This window comes from Sorex araneus, chromosome 6 (genome assembly GCF_027595985.1).
Source record: "Sorex araneus isolate mSorAra2 chromosome 6, mSorAra2.pri, whole genome shotgun sequence".
Lineage (NCBI taxonomy): Eukaryota > Metazoa > Chordata > Mammalia > Eulipotyphla > Soricidae > Sorex > Sorex araneus.
Window position 1 is genome coordinate 167612608 of NC_073307.1, and position 15567 is coordinate 167628174.

Consider the following 15567-nt stretch of genomic DNA (forward strand, 5'->3'; position numbering starts at 1 on the left):
GCTTGGGGGGCTGCACCTCGTTTCCCCGGAGCACCCCTGCCTCCTCCTCTAAGGTGGGGGTGTTGGGGGGCGGAGGGGGGATCTCATACTCGGGGCGACTGTGGTCCCCCGGCTCCATGCCGCGGCCCAGCAGGGGGCGGCCCAGCCAGCGCGGCCTCTGTCTTCCCAGGGCACCCCGGGCCAGGCCGTGCGGTGGTCCCCCTCTCGGGAACCCCCACGCGATGCCCCTGCTTGCCCGCGGGGCACAGGGAGAGCCCGGCGGGGTGTGGGGCGGGGACGGTGGACCCCGTGCAGCCCAGGCAGGGCGGCGCCCAGCAGGGCTGGGGGTCTCCGGCGGGCGTGAGGGGCGGGGGGGTCCTGGCAGCGGCATCTGCAGCTCCTCTGTGCTTGTCGCAGGGGCCGCCGAGTCACCGGCGGGCAGGTGAGGGACGGAGTAAGCCCTGACCCCCAGCCCCAGGGCCCGGACCCTCCGGCACCGCAGCCCCCCGCGCAGACCCCCGCACCACAGCCCGAGCCGGCCCGAGCTGCCCGAGAACCCAGCCCGGAAGGCGGCTGCTGTGGCCTGTGTCCCCGGCGGGCCCCCCCCCAACAGCCCTGAGGGCAGCAGCCGGCCCCTGCCCTGCCGAGGTGAGTGACCCCTGCCCCCGGCCAGGACAGACCCCCGAAAGAAGCTGGCTTCTCTGGGCGTGGGGGGACTTCCCATGCCCTCTGGGTGGGCTCCTGCTGGTGGGGATGAAGCCACCCTTGGGTGCAGCAGATCTGGGGCCGGAAGTCTTCTCTGGAACCGTCTGCGAGCACCTGAGTCCTCCAAGGCGGGACCTGGAGAGAGAGGGTCCGGGAGGGGTGGGGGGGTGAGGGCGGGCAGGGAGGAGGAAAGGGGAGAAAGGCAGAGGGTCGGGCTGACCAGCTGGCCCGGGCTGCTGGGCAGGGCCCCCCAGGAGTGGCCACACGTGTGTGCCCGGCTGCCCGTGTGGGGCCGGCGGGCAGGTGGGCAGCAGCCGGGGGGGCCATGGGGCCTGCTCAGGCTCTTCCAGGCCCGTGTCCGGGTTCCATTGTGTGCGGAGGCCCAGGGCTTCCTGTGAGTGAGGGCGGGTGGGCGGTGGCGGCCAGGCCGGAACAGCCTTGCGTGGACAGCCGGACAGAGATGGACCGTGCTGCCCGGTTCTGCCGCTCAGGGGTCAGGTACAGGGTGGGGCAGCCTGGAGGGGGAGATCTGTCCTCTCGCCCTGTCCCCCAAGCTCGGGCCTCACCCTGGAGAGCCGCAGGGCTGGGGGACCAGCAGCTGACCCTGCGGCCAGTTTGCCCAGCCCGGGGAGAGACCCAAAAATTTCCCACAAAGGTGCTTCTCCTGCTGGCACAAAGGAGAACCTGGGCCCCCTCCCACAGCCACAGCCCCTGCGCCCACCCACTCCCCAACCTACTTGGTGAGTGCCGGGTTTGGCGGTGCCGGCTCCTCGGAGCTGGCTACAGCCTGGGCTGGTCCCTGCGGCTGGGCCTCGGGGCCTCACTTCCAGCCTGGGCAGTGCGGGGCCCCTTAGCCACCACGAGCCACGTCCTCACCAGCGGCCCTGCAGGGGGGAGGGCGAGAGGGAGGGGCGCTCAGGGGACCCCCGAAGAGAGGCTTTGTAAACTGCGGGGCTGGGTCAGGGGAGAGGGGAGCGGCCAGCCCAGCCCTAACGCGAGAAACGAAGAAGCCGCGGCTGGGCCGAGCGGGGAGAGCGCCCGCGCGCGCGCGCGCGGGGCGGCGGGAGAGTGAGTTCGAATCTTTGGGGAAAAGGTGACCAGTCTCTCGGTTGGAGTTGGGTTCTGGGGGACCCAAATGAGCCCCCGCGAGCGTACGGGGGTGGGGGGTGTGGAGGAGGAGCTGCGGCCAGGGAGCAGGCTTCGGGTTCCCCACCCAGCCTGCTGGTCCTTTCCTACCTTGGGGGGCCGGAAGTCGGGGAGACCCGGTCTACTGGTCCGCCCGGGGGTGGCCACTGCCCTTTTTGAACCCAGGTTGACCCGGATGTGCCAGCCACGCCGCCCCCTGAGCACACTTTTGACTAAATAAGGCAAGGGTTCCGCGGCAGCGCCGTGGCAGAATCCCCCACCCCGCCCGGCACAGCCTGTTCCCCCAGCCCCCTCCTACCTTGCAGGGTCCACGCAAGTGTCCAGCCAGCAGGGCTTCCTCCGCGGGGACCCTGTGGCGCCCAGAGCTCAGGGACTGGGCCCCCGGAGGGCAGGGCGTGGGGACGCGGGTGGGACGCCCAAGCGGGGGGCAGGCAGCTCAGCCTCCGGTCTGGAGGAAAGGGGTCCGGGAAGGGCAGGGCAGGGGGCCCCGGCCGCTGCCCCTCCACTGGGCATTTCAGGCTGGACTCTGGGCGCCCGGGGCCCCAGCAGCCCACAGGCGAGCATGTGGGTGACACTCGCTCCCGAATCGCAAAGGTGCCCAGGAAAGGGGCACGGAAGCGCAGGCCGGCGCTGGGGAGAGCGCGGCCGCGAGGCTGGCGCTGCCCCGCTGCCCTCCGTCTGGCCGTCTGGTCGGAGCCAGGTGGGGGTCTGCAGCGCCGGGGGCGGGGGCAGCGCTGGGGGGGGGGACGGGCCAGATGTTGCTGGAATGGGACAGCGGTGATTGATGGGGACAGGAATTTGAAGGGGGACATTCTCCACGAGTCCGAGCCGGAGAGGGGCTGTTTTTCGAAGGGGGTGGGGTTCGCCTGGGTCTTGCCAGGCCGGAGCTGCCCGCTCGCTCCCACACCTGTCCCTGGCATTAACCCCTGCCTCCCCGCGGGCGGCTGCGCGAGGACCCCTGCTGCCCCGGGGCCCACCCTAGGCTACGCTGCGGGCGGAGGCACCCCGGCGGCCCGTGGCGGCTCGGGTCCGGGCCCACTCGAGGTCGCGCGGCGTCCGCGCGAAATCGAAAGAGGACCCCCGGCACCCCGCGCGCGCCGCCCACGCGCCCCCCGCTCCCTCTGCACTTCCTCCCCTCCGGCCTTATCCAAACAAGATGTGTGTCGCCCAGGCCCGGGGGACCGGCGCAGGCCCGCTCGGGGCCCGGCGTGCGCGGGTCCCGGCGGGGGCGGCCCGGGGGGTGCTCCCGGGCCCCCCGACCGAGCCGGGGACGAGCCTGCCGGCGGCGGCGGCCCAGCCGCGGCTTCGCCTGGGCTCGCAGCGCGGAGCGCGTGGGGCGCACGGTAGTAGGGTGCCCGGCGCGGGGAGCGGGGCGCCCCGGCACGGCCGCCCCCGAGCGCCCCCGCGCCTCGCGCGCCTGCCGCCCGCCCCGCCGCCGCCCCCGGCCGTGCCCGCCGCCCCGCCGCCCGCGCGGGCCGCAAGCGCGTGTCCTCGGGGCGCGCGGAGCGCCCCACGCCGGCCGGCCAGCCGGCCGCCCGCGCCCCGCCGCCGCCGCCACCGCGCGCGCCCCCGGAGGGCGCCACCGGCCCGCGCTGCGACTCTGCGCCCAGGCGCGCGCGGGCGCCTCGGCCCGGCGGCCCACCCAGAACGGCTCCCGCAACTGAGCGGGGCCTCCGGGCGCCCCCGAACGTGTCCCCCGCACTCCCGCGCTTCGCCCCGCCGAGGTTCCTCGCACACTGGTTTCTGGGGAGCTGGGGTGCGCCGCGCCCGAAGGCAACACGGGGTTCTGGCATTCTGGGCGCAGTGGTTTCTCACTCCCGGGGTCCCCCGCGCCTCTAAGGTCTGAGCAGCAGAGACTCCCCCGAATCCGGGGAGCCCCTGGCCTCGTGCTAACCAATTTGCCTGGCTCCCCAAAAAACGGAGAGGCCGTTTCTGGCGTGGAGGTGTCCGTCTCGGGGCGCGGGGCTCCCCGCCTCGCCGCAGTGCTGGCCTCCGGCTCCACGCTCTCCCGAGGGCGCGCGGGGTCCCCGCGACAGTCCCCGCTGTGTGCCCTGACCCACCGTGGATCACCGCGGGGAGCTGGCGCGTTCTCTGCCGGCCCCACAAATGCAGACATGTGCCCTTGGGCCCTACATTTAACAGGAAGAATCCCTCGGCCCCTGACCGCGGGAAGCAGTTTCGTGGGAACCCTGGAGTGAGTCTGGACCCCAAAAACAAGGACCCTTTTTTTGCCCCGTAAACAACCCGGGCGATAGTTTCCTGGGGCCCATTGTGTGCGCGCTGGGATTTCTCCTTAGACTGGTTTCTTTGAGGGGGGTGACACTGGAGACTGAGGGAATTCCTTTTTGGGGTTCTTTAAGTCCTTGATCACGAACCAGGTTCCTGAGGATATTCCAGATTCCTTGGGTGGGTGGGGGCCCTGGGATCGGCTGCCTTAGAATGGGGTCCCCCAATGTACCAGCCACCCACTCGCACCAGGCCCGCTACCCAGAGCCCGGACTGAGCGCCCAGGTCCCGGTTTCTGTGCCCACAACATCCTGAATATTAAACAGAAACAAAACCCCTATGTTACCCCCACTTCTGACAAAAATTCAGATTTTCTAAAATTCAGACTTTGATCCCCCGACGCCCCTGGCCCCCTGGGTGATCCCCAAGTTTCTGCTGTGAAGTGTCCTGCGAGAGGACTTGGTATTGTCCTTCCCAGGGGCCCCCAAAGGCCTCGGTGCCCCGCTGGGTCGGGGCAGGCAGCTGGTTCCGCTCAGGACCAGGGCGAAGGAAGGGGAACTTCCTGCTCCAGACACATGGCACAGATCTCGGACCTCGACCCCGTGCCCGCTCCCGGGACTGGGGAACTGGGAATCCTTCCTGGGCAGCGGCCGGCCGAGCCGAGAGCTCCATGGCGTGGCTCCGGCCCCGGGTCCAAACATTCTTTCCCGGGGCCTTCCATCGGAAAACTGCCCCCCCACCCCGTTCTCCAAAAGAAATTGTGATTTGTGTGTGTGTGCATTTCACAAAACAACGGGTGCCTTGATTTATGCTTCTCTGAGTTTGCGGCCCTTTCTACAGGTACCCCAAAGGGAAATATCCAGAGAGACCCCAAACTCCGTGGTCCTAACCCCAAGCGTTAGAGTCCTCTGCTCTAACTCTAACCGCACTCCCTGACGCCTAATCAGAGTCCTGATTTTTATCTCTGCTGCAGAGGTTTTATGGATCCCCAAATCTCTCACTCTGCTGCACTAGAGTTCCCCAGATGTAGACAGAGCCTAGGGAAGGAAAAAACAGAATTTTTTTTTGTTTATCAAAATTAAATTAATTGGATAGATTAAAAGTAAAAGTAGAAACATAAAATGGTTTTGCTTTCCTGAGCTCCCCAAATGTACTTAGCCTTCTGCAGTCTGATTCTTCACATATACAGTGAATTTTTTTTTTTTTTGAGGCTTTCAAGGAAGCTGAAGATTTTCCCCAAAGACACGACAATTATGGAGGTGACTTTCTTTGGGTGAAATCAGCCCCCAGCCCCTGGCCTGGATGCTCGCACAGGGAGAATTCGTCTTCCCCTCACTCGAAACAGTCGCCGTGGGCCCCGGGCAGTGCCTGGGGCAACGTCTGAGTGTTTTCTAAGTCCCTCCAATTCCACGTTGAGAATTTTTCTCATCACGCCCCAAAAAACTTTCCTCCCCATAAACTGGTCGGGGGTTTCCCCCACGGCTGGTGAACCCAGCAGCGGGGTCCCCCACATTTCCAACTCTGATTTCAGTCCCCACGCTCTGCTCGAGCCAGTCTGCCCTGCTCCCCCGAAGGCGGATCCCTCTCCTGGCCGATGCCCTGGTGTCCACCGAGCCAGTGCCCTGAAGGTCAGCTTCGGCCCTGACCTGCCTTTGCGGGGGCAGGTATTGTCGCTCACTCCCCCCCTTCCTGCACCCGCCTCGGAGCCCGGTTCCGGTCTGTGCGTCGCCTACAAAGAGTGCTTTGCACCTGGGGCCAGGACACTTTGCTTTGTCCCCCGACGCATTGGCCCTGCGGCGCGCCGGCCGGACTGGGCAGTGCAGCTCCCTCCTCCGGGAGAAAGATTGGGCATTGCCCCCGGTCTCCCCCAAATTTGGGCATTGTCCCCGGGCCTTCCAAAGGACTGGGCGTTGCCCCCCGACACTGGGGACTGCCCCCCGGGGTCTCGCTCACCTTCGGCCGCGTCCACCGCCCGCCTCCGAGCGCCGGCTCTCCGCCTCGGCTGTGGTGCGCCCGGGACGCGCCTGCGGCTCCACCGAGCTCGGCCTCTCTCCGGTGAGGTCCCGCGGGCACCCCGCACGCGCCGCCGTCCCGCCGGGGCTGGCGCTCGCCGGGGCCGGGGCAGCCGCGCGCGGCGCGGGCTCGGGGGGACGCTGGGCGGCGGCGCTCGCCGGGGACGAGTGCCCCGATCACCGGCGCGTTGTCCCCTCGCCGCTCGCCGAGACCACAATGGTGGGAGGGCGCCCGGGCGCCGGGTCCGGCGACGCCGCGGAGGGGCGCAGCGTGCTCGGGCGGCGCCTGAGCCGGGCCGCGGCCTGGGGAGGCAGCGAGCGCAGCGAGTGATTGACGGCCAGCGCGGGGCCCCTTCCCCTCGGGCGCGCCGACCTCCCGGGGCCGCGGGGCGGGCAGGGGGCGCGCGTGCGCGCGCGGGCGCCGGTGCGTGGCTCGGACTTGGTGGCGATGTCCGGCCACCCCTCGCCTGGCGGCTCACCCCGACCCTTGGACCACCGTGGGGGCTGCCGGGGCCGAGCCCGCGTCTACGCAAGCCCGGCGCGGCGAGGACGGGGGACATATGACGCGGGCATTCGGGGTGGCGCCCACGGGCAGCTGCTCAGGCGCACCCCGGCCGGCTGGGTCGTGCGGGACCGCGCCTGGCGGTGATCACCCCACGATTCGGGGACTGGGGGCAGTGCGGGGGCGTTCGGGCTTCCCCGGGCAGGTGGCCGTTGGGCTCTGCCCGCGCCCCGGGGGCGCCCCCTCCCCAGCCGGGGCTCCTGCACCCCGCGCCTGGCCACCTGTGCACCGCCGGCCCTGGGGCGCCCGTGCGGGACCCTGGACCCCACCCGCGCGGCGTCGGAGGGCGCGGGATCTCGGTGGCACCCCCGCACCCCGAGGTGGGGGTGCCCCCCCAACACTTTAGAACGGCGATTCAGCACTTCTTTGGCACTCGATCCTCCCTGCCCCCCAACCGATCGCGCCCCCCGCGCACCCCACCGCCCCCCCCACCGCCGCCCCCCGGGGCCCCCGGGCCCGCGCCCCCCCCCTGGCTCGAGTTGCCGGGGCGGGCCGGGGGCGGGGCGAGGGCCCCGCGGGCGCCCATTGGCGCGGGCGCGCGGCCAGCGGGGCCCGAGCGGGCGCCGGGCCGCGGGGTGGCGCGGCTATAAGAAGCGGGCGTTGGCGCCCGCACTTCGCCTGCTCTCCGGCGGAGCTGCGTGAGGCCAGGCCGGCCCCCGGCCCCCCCTTCCGGCCGCCCCCGCCCCTGGCGCACGCCCGCCCGCGCCGGCCCGCCAGCGCCTCCACCCGGGCTGGCGGCCCCGTCGACGCCGTCCTCTGCTGCTGACTCCCGTCTGGGCGCCGTCGGCGGGGGCCGCGCTCCGCCGGGCCTGCGGACGCCCCCGCCGCCTCCTCCTCCAGCTACCTCGCCCCGGCCCCGCTTCGCCGGAGGAGGCGGTTCCCCCCGCAGGCAGTCCGGCTCGCAGGCCGCCGGCGTTGTCACCTCCCGCGCTCCCCCCCCCCAGCCCTCCCCGGCGCGTCGCCCGGGCCGCTCTTCCTCCCCGCTGCGTGCCCGCGGCCCGGCGCGGCCCCCGCCCGCCCACCCCCCCGAGGCCCGGGCTTGCGACGGCCGAGGGCTCCGTCGACCCTCACCGAGCTGGGTGCCCGCGGCCCGGGTGCAGACTCCGCTCCGTCCCCCTCCGCCCTCCCCCGGCCCCCGACGTGGCGCACTACCCTCGCTTCTCTGTGCTCCCCGCCCTCTCTCTGCCTCTCGCCCCGGCCCCCACTCTTCTCCCGCAGCCTGCCCTCCGCTCCCTCCCGTCCTCCCCAGGCCCGCGCCTCCACGCCCTCCCCCCCACGCCCTCCCTCGCCCTCGCTGCCCACGTGGGTTAATTATACACTTTCTGTTTCTCTCCGCCGTCCTCTCCCGCTGTGAGCCTGCCCGCCTCTCGCTGTCCTCTCTCCGTCTCGCCCGCTCTTCGGCCCCCCCCGTTTCTCGTTCCGACTGTCTCTCCGACTATCTCTGCCCCCCGTCTATCCTTGGTACAACGGCTGACCTCATTTCCCGACACCCTTTCCCCCCCTAAAAGTACAACATCTGGCCCGCCCCGGCCCGAGACAGCCCTCCCTCCCTAAACGATCAGAAGAGCGTCCCTCCCCCCCGAAAAAGCCATCCCCCCGTTCGGCCCCGTCGCACATTCGGCCCCCGCGACCCGGCTTGAGCGGCGCTGGCAGAGGAGTGCCGGCAGGAGGGCCAACGCCCGCTGTCTGGTTTGCGAACATTTAACGCAGCAGGGAGGCGGGCGGCGGCGGCGCGGCTTCCAGGTAAGCGGCGCGGGGCGCGCGGGGCTGGGCGCGCGGGGCTGGGCGCGCGCGGGGCGGCGGGGGTGGGGCAGGGGCGTGCGCGGCCGCCAGGACACTTGGCGGTGGCCCTCTGGGTGCAGGACGGTGTTGGACAAAGTCTGCGATTTGCGCCGAGCGGCGGGGGGCGGGGGGCGCGGGGTAGTGGGGGGGCGCCCTCTCAGAAGCCCACCCTGGTATGTTGAGTCTGTGCCAGCGAGTTGCAGAGGGGAAAGGGGGGGTGGGCGGGGCCAGGGTGCAGCGAGGGGGGCCGAGTGGGCAAAAGAGCCGTTCCAGACGCCACATTTGCAAGAGTGCCCCCAGCCCCCCCCCCCTTTTTCCTGTCCTCCACGTCTCCAACGAGGAATCTGGGGAGAGGGCTGTCCCGGGGCCTAGGCGGATGGGGGCGTACAACTCAGCAAGGCCCCTGCAATGCGCCAGTGGAAGTTTCCATACAAGGAGGTGACGGGCAGCCCCCTCCGCGCCCCCCCCCCGCACTGCCCCGCGCCAAGATGGGCTGGGGGTGCAGGATGAGCCCCCCACCCCCTCCTGATGCTTCGCTTTGGGATGGCCCAGGGCTCGCCCGGGGAGGGGGGGTGCGGGAGAGAAGGTACTGGCTGGAGGGACGGAGGGGGCGGGGGCAAAGGGGGCGGGGGGCGGGGTCGGCCAGGAGGGGGCGGGGCGGGGGTGGAGCCGGGGCTGGGCGGAGCCGGCTCGCACATAAAAGCCCAGGCACTGGCCAGTCTGCGACTGGACATTAGCTTCTCAGCAAGCGGCCTTCCAGCCTCCTCCTCCTCCTCCAGCCCAGCCACCCTCCTGTCCAGCACCAGGTAACCGCGGCCGTCGAGCGGCCCTGTGGCCCGCCGCTCCGGCCCTGCACCCTTCCTCTCTCCGTCGCCCCGGCCCTCCGGGTCGGCTTCGCCCACCTGCCCCGGACGCCCCGGGCGCGCAGAGGATGGAGTGCGAGGGGACCCACGGGGGTCCTTACCGGCCTCTTCTGTTCTGAAAGCCTGGAAGGGGCGGTGGGAGGCGGCTGGGGCGCGGGCGCGGGGCTGCCCTGGAGCCCTTCGGAGCAGCTGGACACTCCTCTCTGCCCACCGAAGCAAGATTCCTTCCCGCCCGCCTTCCCCTCCTGCACACTGTTGCCCCCCAATACCCCGGGCCTTGCTCCGGGGAGGCCACCGGCCCCCAGCCTGCAAGGGGGACACCTGGGCAGCCCTCCCAGCCCCTGGTTCGGGGGCATCTGGCGACGGAGCGCTCCCCGGCCCTGGGCAGCGTGCGTCTCCCTGCGGGCGGGCATGCGGCGGGGCCCCCAGGAGGGCCCGATGGACCACCCTTGCCTGGGGCGTGCAGCCACATGGCATGCGTTGTGAAGAGTGGGGGGCTCACACACGCCTCTGCTTCCAGGGTCCAGGCCCCAGGTGTCGTGGCCGCTGGCCGGGGTACGGCAGAGACACTGGTGGCCCTGGGTGGCCGTTTCCGACTGGAGCCGGGCCCCCCCCCCCCCCGGTGGGGGGTGGGGGTGGGGGAACCGTCCAAGGACACGGGCTGGGAGGGTGCAGAGGCCCTGGGGGCGGGGCCGGCGCAGCCCGACGCCCCCTGCCTCCCGGCCCGCTCCACTGGGCTGGGGGGCGGGAGGAAGGGGCTGGCCCTCGGGGACCCACGTGCCCCCCGGGGTGGGGCCTTCTGCCATCTTGGCGGCGGCCCCTCCCATGACGTCACGGGGCGGGGCCGGCGGGGCCCGCCCCCCAGCCCCGCGTGCCCGGCGCGGGGCTCACGCCCCCCTCTCTCCCCTCCGCGCAGATTCCGATGGGGGTCCCGATGGGGAAGTCGATGCTGGCGTTGCTCACCTTCTTGGCCATGGCCTCGTGCTGCTTTGCTGCTTACCGCCCCAGTGAGACCCTGTGTGGCGGGGAGCTGGTGGACACCCTGCAGTTCGTCTGCGGGGACCGCGGCTTCTACTTCAGTAAGTAGCGGGCGGGCGGGGGGCGGGCTTGGTGGGCGCACCGGGGGCGCGCTTGCCCTCCGCTCTGTCCCCTACCGTCCTGGCTGCCCCGGGCCCGCTCCGGGCCTCCTCTCTCTCGCTGTCCGCCTCGGCCCTCTCGGCCCACTGCAGCCTGCGGCCCGGGACCCCGCGGCGGGGCGCCCCCAGCCGCACTCTGCAGCGCTCCGCTCCTCTCTGAAGGTCTTCCTGCCTCTGCCCACCTGGGCCGGGCCCTGCCCGTGCAGTGGGGGAGAGGGAGAGGGCGGGGGGGACGGAGAGCGGGGTTTCTCCAGTCCTCACTCCTCTCCTCCCGTCTTCTCTCTGCCTCCAACTCCCACCTGTCGCCTCTCGGCCCGCCCAGGCTCCCGGGAGCTGGGGGGAGGGGGGAGCATTGCTGGGGTCCCAGCTCCCGCCCCCCCTGCGCTGCCCAGTGAGCCTCCGGCGGGCCAGTCCGGGCGATGGAGGAGGAGGGGGGCCGGGAGTCCTGGGGCTCTTCCTCTCTGCTTTCTCGCTGCTTCCCTCCCGGTGCGCTCACCTGGCGGGCGGGCGGGGCGGGGCCGGGGGCGGGGCCGCGCGGGCGGGGCGGGGCCTGCGGGCCGGGGGCGGGGCCGGGGCTCACACGGGCGCCCCGGGGTGCACCTTGCAGGCAGGCCCGCGAGCCGCGTGAGCCGCCGCAGCCGTGGCATCGTGGAGGAGTGCTGCTTCCGCAGCTGCGACCTGGCTCTTCTGGAAACATACTGCGCCACCCCCGCCAAGTCCGAGAGGGACGTGTCGACCCCTCCGACCGTGCTTCCGGTAAGACCCCCCGTCCTGCAGGGGGATCGTGCCTTGGGGGGTCCCCAAGGGACACGTCGACCCCTTGGACCATGTTTCCGGTAAGCCCTCCCTCCATTCCTGCAGGGCTGTGGGTCGGGGGGGTGGCCCGGCGCGCGCTGACCGGCTCTCCCGCCCCCAGGACAACTTCCCCAGATACCCCGTGGGCCAATTTTTCCAGTACGACAGCTGGAAGCAGTCCGCTCAGCGTCTGCGCAGAGGACTGCCTGCCCTCCTGCGCGCCCGCCGAGGCCGTCTGCTTGCCAAGGAGCTGGAAGCGTTCAGGGAGGCACAACGCCATCGTGCCCTGACCACCTTCCCTACGCAGGACCCCGCCGCCCACGGGGCCGCCTCGCCCGAGGCGTCCGACCACCAGAAATGAGCCAAATTGTCGTAATTCTGCGAGGTGACATCGTCCTCTCGGCGCTCCTCTTGCCGGGGACCCGACCACCAGGTCCCCCTCCGAAACCTCCCTGTCCCTGGCCTGCCCAGGTCCTCCCCTGACCAGCCCCTGGGCCCCGACCTCCCCATGTCAGGCTCCTGTCAACCCCAGCCCCCTCGAGGGGCTGTGAATCGGCGTTAACATCTTCAAAGCAAATATAACTGATTGGCTTTCGACATCCCCCAGTCACTGCCCCCCAAACACGCCCCAAAACTCAGAGCGTGAGCCCCAAATAGTGCAGCCCCCTTAAAACTCACTGGCTTCTTAAAAACACCAGAAAGGCCAGTTGTTCCCCCCAAAAAACAAACCCAAACCCCTCAATTGGCTAAAACATTAAAAAAAATGAATTGGCTAAAATATTAAAAACTTGAATTGGCTAAAATATTAAAAACTTGAATTGGCTAAAATATTAAAAACTTGAATTGGCTAAAAATAAATTGGCAAAATAAAGCGATTCGGCACCCCCCCCTTCTTCTCTCTCCCTCCCCACTGGAGTCAATTGGCTTAGACTCTAGCCCCGCCCCCACCCCCCGAGAGAAGAAGGACCCCAAACATCCTCAGCCACGTCCTCGCTGCTGTCAGCCGCCCCGCTCCCGGCCAGCCCGTCCTGGGAAAGCACCGGGGTCACCACCACCGACCTGCTCAGGTGGGACCCAGGACCCCCGAGAGGGAGCCAGACCCTGAGCACCGAGACTCGCCCACATCAGGTCTGATTGGCACGTCCGCACCCCTGCGGCCAGCTCCAAAGCACACCCCACATTCTGTCATTGGCCCCACTTGAAAACGCACACAGCACATGCACCCCCCCACATGCACACACACGCACACATCACACACTCATCCACACACACACAGCCCCCCACCCCTACGCACTCACACACACGCACACACTCACGGAGGCGACCCTACTCGCCGAGCCACCAGCCCCTCAGGGGAGCAGCCCCGTCCCACCCCAAATTTCTCTCTCCACACAGCGAGTTGAGGTCTCAGGTCTGAGCCCCCTCCTGTCCCCGGGATGCGCCCTCAGGGGGAGGCGGGGCCCGACCAGGCCAGTTCCAGCTTTCCGAGAAAGGGAGAAAGGGACCCCCCTCGGCGCCTGCCGTGCCCCCCACCGCCCCCGGCACCGCCCACCGTGCCCAGAGGGCAGAGACGGCGTCAGCAGCGAGGACTCAGGAGCCCGGCCCCCTATTGTGCCCTCCCAGAAAGATCTGGGGGACCCCCGCCCCTGGAGGGCACCTAGGGACCACCTTTACCAGCCCCCTGGAGGCCTCTGCCCCCCACAGGGGCCCCCCGAGGCTGGCAAAGGTGGTGGGGAGTGTGGGAAGTCTGGCGGTTGGAGGGGTGGGTGGGGGGCAGTGGGGGCCGGGCGGGGACCCCTGAGCAGCCTGGGGCCAGCGAGGTTTCGGACTAAAGGCCGGAGCGGCGGGAGAGCCGCAGGATTACCATCGCGATCAGGAACCCAAATTCTTCACGTCAATTGATCTATCTCCCCTCTTTCGTGCTCCTGGGGCTTCTTTCCTTTTTTTTTTTGATCCCCCCTAAGCTTGTTACGCGCTCAGACCCCAAATTGAAAGCCCGCCCCGTAACAGGGGGCAGTGACCAAGGGCCCGCGCACTCACCACCATGGCCACCATCCTGCCCCCGCCATCTATTCGCCCTGATTTGGCCGCACTGTCCCTGTCGCTTGGCGTGAGCCGGGAGTGGAGGCCCCGCGAGCGTGGCCACAGCGCCCGTGGGGCAGCGGGGAGAGGGGGCCGCGGCCGGCCTGGCCTCTGGGCACAGCGGTTGGTGCCCAGAGGTCCTGAGGGGCGGAGGAGGGGGCCGGGCGGCGCCCCCCGTGCTGTAGGAAGGTGCTCGGAGGCCACCAGGATGGGCCCCCGGCTGGCTCGCGCCGGCCGGGGGGGAAGGGGCGAGGTGTGAGCTGAAGGGCCCCACCCGGCGGGAGCAGGTGGTCGCCTTCCACACACGGGGGGCCCGTCCCCCCCCCAGGGAAACCTTTCCCGCTTCCTCAGCGCCCCCCTTGTCTCCAGGAAGTCCTAGCTCGGTGGGCTTCCTGGACCAAGGTGGGGTGAGGTTGTGCCGTCGGGGAGGCCAGGAGTTAGAGCCCACAGAGCCGAGAGCTGCGTGCCCACCGCCGGGCCGCCGGACCCCGAGGACCCCACGCTGGGTGCCGACCAGCCGCCTCTTGGCACCTCGGGCGCTGGCAGGGAGCCGGGCGGCTGGGGGTTTACCTCACCCCCACCTGTGCTCCCAGTGCAGCCCCCCTGCCACGCAGCCCGACTGGTCTAGCAGCGCGAGGCCCGGGGACCCCGGCGCCGTGGCTGGCAGGACCCTGGGGGCGGTCCTTGCCGCCCGCCCGAAGCACAGAGACCCGGCAGGCGCCCGAACGGGCCATTCGGACCATTGGCGAAGCCCAAAGACCCAAAGTCCCCATTGGAGAACCCGGATTGGCCGTGACCCAAGACAGACTCGGAGGCACCCCAAATTGCCCGCCCGTTCGGCCGGCCGCCCTCCCCAGTGTTAGCCTGCCTCCGGGAGGGCGCGCCTGGCGTGCCCCGGGGACTCTGTGCCACCCGAGCAGCTCTCCTGGTGGCGACCATCCCACCAGGCCACCCTGGCCTCCCGAGCCCCGCTTGTGGCCCTCCATCTCTCCTCTTCCCCGCCCGTCTTCAGCGGGACCCCCTCTCAGGTCCCTCCCGTGCCATCTCCTGAAGACCCCCACGCGCCGACCCCCTGTCATCTGCCGTGTCCCGGCCCGTGTCGGCCCCGACCCACCGCCGTAACATGCTGTTTTCTGACAGAGCTCTCTGGGCCTGTCTCTAACCAAACGCTCGCAATCCCAATAAAGCATTCAAATGTCCTCCAGGCCTCCGCTCTCTTCTTGCTGGGCTGGGGGGCGGGGTGGGGCCCACCAGCAGGACAGGGGTCCCGGGCACACTCAGAAGGGTTCTCAGAGGGGCTGTGGCGGGAGGGGGTTTCTCAGGAGTCCTCTTGAGAAGTGCTCCAGCCACCAGGTCCCAGGAACCCTCCAGGTCTTGGGAAGGTTGGGGGGAGGGCTGCAGCTGAGTTGGTTCTGGAAGGTTCTGGAAGGTTCTGGAGGTCATGCCTCTCTCGAGATGGTGACTCTGGGCTGGTTACGTGATGAGGACTTGTGTCACTTTATGTCCCGACTGAAGTTCTGGGTTCCCCCTCCTGCTTCAGTTTGTGCCCGGGTGGTCCCGACTTACCTGCAGACCCTCTGAGCCCCTGCAACAGCCAGGTGGGCACCCACGGTGCCTTACCCCAAGACCCTGGCAGGGCTGTGCGCTGCACTAGCACCCCGGACCTGCCCTCATTCCATCCCTTCCATTCTGGTGGCCACCTAAGAGCTCATTCCATTCCAGTGTGTGCCCGGGGGGCTCCCTGGAGGAGGCGGTCAGCACCCACAGAGGATGGCGGAGAATGGGAGGGAGTGAGGGGGCTACAACACCTCCGGGGGGCTGTCAGAGGTCAGACTGGGGGGCTTGGAGGGGCAGAGACTTCCAGCGAGTCAGAGGAGCCCACCAGAGGCTACGCCTACACAGCGGGACCCCCATAACCCTGCCCACCCTTGCCCCAAGCACCCAGGCCGCCATGGTCTCCCCTGCACCTTCCTGCTCAGATGGCCCGGAGGCCCCCGGTCACAGCGAGCCCCTCGCCTGTTCCCAGAGAGCAGGGTCCCACCTGCCCCCAGGCTGTGGGACACCTTCCTGCGGGGGTCCTGGGACCCACCAGCCTCTGCCCCTCCCGGGGCTCCTCCATCTGCCTGCTCGTCCCCCCGCACCCAGCCACCCACAGCCACCCGTCCATTCCGTAGTCTACCCACCGGCCCAGCCGTCCACTCACCCACCTCCCGCCTCGTCCACGCACACCCACCCCCACCCGCCCCCCACCCACCCTCAGCCACTCTCCAATCTCCCTA

At 69.9% G+C, this 15567-nt stretch overlaps 1 protein-coding gene across 6 annotated transcripts; it reads left to right on the forward strand.

Moving 5' to 3' along the window:
• Positions 1 to 453: 453 nt before the first annotated feature.
• On the forward strand, positions 454 to 14487 carry IGF2 (insulin like growth factor 2). 6 transcript variants are annotated; one of them, XM_055143495.1, is made up of 4 exons: positions 454 to 627; positions 10192 to 10354; positions 11019 to 11247; positions 11328 to 14487. In XM_055143495.1, the coding sequence occupies exons 2-4, from the start codon at positions 10198 to 10200 to the stop codon at positions 11494 to 11496; spliced, it is 555 nt and encodes a 184-aa protein (XP_054999470.1). In that variant the 5' UTR covers positions 454 to 627; positions 10192 to 10197; the 3' UTR covers positions 11497 to 14487. The 6 variants fall into 6 exon arrangements, with proteins under 6 accessions (XP_054999470.1, XP_054999471.1, XP_054999468.1 ...); XM_055143496.1 differs by having other exon boundaries at positions 11019 to 11167; XM_055143493.1 differs by lacking the exon at positions 454 to 627 and adding an exon at positions 7854 to 8373.
• Positions 14488 to 15567: the final 1080 nt, after the last annotated feature.